This window comes from Sander vitreus, unplaced genomic scaffold (assembly GCF_031162955.1).
Source record: "Sander vitreus isolate 19-12246 unplaced genomic scaffold, sanVit1 ctg362_0, whole genome shotgun sequence".
In the NCBI taxonomy this organism is placed as follows: Eukaryota; Metazoa; Chordata; class Actinopteri; order Perciformes; family Percidae; genus Sander; species Sander vitreus.
The window spans coordinates 60,001-62,500 of record NW_027595497.1 but is presented as its reverse complement, the minus strand read 5'-3'; the positions used below and the strand labels follow the sequence as shown (position 1 = coordinate 62,500).

At 32.8% G+C, this 2,500-nt stretch overlaps 1 protein-coding gene across 1 annotated transcript in view; it reads left to right on the top strand.

Moving 5' to 3' along the window:
- ttc39b (tetratricopeptide repeat domain 39B) overlaps positions 1-2,500 on the top strand; it is a 24,538-nt gene that overhangs the window by 20,265 nt on the left and 1,773 nt on the right. Inside the window, exons 17-18 of the mRNA XM_078245079.1 lie at positions 324-440; positions 1,991-2,500. The exon at positions 1,991-2,500 is cut by the window's right edge and continues 1,773 nt beyond it. Of these exons, the coding sequence (XP_078101205.1) occupies positions 324-440; positions 1,991-2,087 (214 nt within the window). The 3' untranslated portion in view covers positions 2,088-2,500. The remainder of the gene's footprint in view (positions 1-323; positions 441-1,990) is intronic.

Sequence of the window (2,500 nt, the reverse complement as noted above, 5' to 3'; positions counted from 1 at the left end):
CAAACAGCTCTGGTTGGAGCATAGTTGCTCCACAGCGGATCAAGTCCAGACCCAACTTCCCGACCTCAAATGTCGTGGGCGGGTATTTTATTATCAAAAATATAATTTCATTCAGATATTCAACAGATTAAATAAACTGGAAAATGAAAGCCAAGAATATGTCTAAATAAACATATATAATATCATATCAGTCATAATATAAACAATATACAAACAGTGATAATCAAACACCTTCATCCATGGACCCTGTGAGAATAATTTCCTTATATATATATATATATATATATATATACTTATACTTTTGTATATCTTCTATATTTCAGCGAGAGTCGCATCAGATATGATCACTACCTGATTCCCTTCACTCTCTACGAGTTGGGTCTGTTATACAAGGAACAGGGAGACTTCACCAAGGCCACCGCATACATCGAAAATGCCAAGTATGTTCTCTTTATAAGTACATGTATGAATATTACCTCTAAATAACTGCATAGTTGTATACACCTGTTTACTTTTCACATGCCTTTATACTCCTCTACATGTTTATTAAAGCTCTATATACTTTTATATAATATGTCTATATACTTTCATATATCTCTACATACTTTCATATATGTCTCTCTCTATATATATATATATATATATATATATATATATATATATATATATAGATAGATACACAGTGTCATATATATATATACACTTTCATATATCTGTATATACTTTCATATATCTGTATATACTTTCATATATCTCTACATACTTTGATATATCTCTGTATACTTTCATATATCTCTATATACTTATATATATATATATATATATATATATCTACACACTTTCATATATCTCTTTATACGTATATATACTGTATATATCTATATACTTTCATATATCTCTACACACTTTCATATATCTCTTTATACTTTCATATATCTCTATATACATATATATATATGTCTTCTTTATACTTTCATATATCTCTATATACTTTCATATATCTTCATATATCTCTACATACTTTCATATATCTCTATATATTTTTATATATCTCTATATACTTTCATATATCTCTACACACTTTCATATATCTCTATATATTTTTATATATCTCTATATACTTTCATATATCTCTATATATTTTTATATATCTCTATATACTTTCATATATCTCTACACACTTTCATATATCTCTATATATTTTTATATATCTCTACATACTTTCATATATCTCTATATATTTTTATATATCTCTATATACTTTCATATATCTCTATATACTATATATAAACGGCCTTGAATGCTCTTTTTGTTTGCAGCTACACAAGCAGGAATGACCGTTACGTACAGATGAAGTCAGGCACTTTTAGTTTGGTGTTAAAATGTTTCATTTGAAAGAGCTACTAAACCTCGAAACCTTCGCTCAGATGTTTGTGGACAAATACTGTATGCTATATAAAAGAGACTTCAGATACAGTATTAGGGGACCACTAAGGTCTATATAAAAGAGACTTCAGATACAGTATTAGGGGACCACTAAGGTCTATATAAAAGAGACTTCAGATACAGTATTAGGGGACCACTAAGGCCTATATAAAAGAGACTTCAGATACAGTATTAGGGGGACCACTAAGGTCTATATAAAAGAGACTTCAGATACAGTATTAGGGGGACCACTAAGGTCTATATAAAAGAGACTTCAGATACAGTATTAGGGGACCACTAAGGCCTATATAAAAGAGACTTCAGATACAGTATTAGGGGACCACTAAGGTCTATATAAAAGAGACTTCAGATACAGTATTAGGGGGACCACTAAGGTCTATATAAAAGAGACTTCAGATACAGTATTAGGGGACCACTAAGGTCTATATAAAAGAGACTTCAGATACAGTATTAGGGGACCACTAAGGTCTATATAAAAGCATTGAAAGAGCACCATGTCATGGGACCTTTAAGATTCTCAAAGATTGACTGTGTTCTCCGTCAGGGCGAATTACAAGGACTACTCCATGGAGTCCAGACTGCACTTCAGGATCCACGCGGCCCTCAGCAGCCTCAAAGGATCACCCGGTGGCACCCCATAATACTCGGAAACGCCTCAGACTGCAGCTGGAAACAACAGCGTGTGAATCATGAATCCAGGGGTTGAAAGAACCACCCCTGAATGAAGAAGATTAGGTGTATCGGGGGTTTGAGTTCCACTGACTCTCCTCTTATTCTCGCTTGCAACCTTATATTGTATTTTATGTTTTTTTCTTATTTATTGTTTTGTATTGTGTGGAAAGATAAGATTATTTACTTCTCAAACAGGCTGGGGCTTCCCGTCAGCGTCAGCGTCAGATGCAGCGCCATGGTTCAATGCCAAATGTCAAGTTAATCACTATACTAATAGTTAGTGTCTAGTTTTTTTTTTCAACCTATCTTTCCCCATGCATTGGTGTCAAAGTGACTGATGTGAACAAGAATCTTTGAAACTGGTCCAGTATTGAGCGAGAAC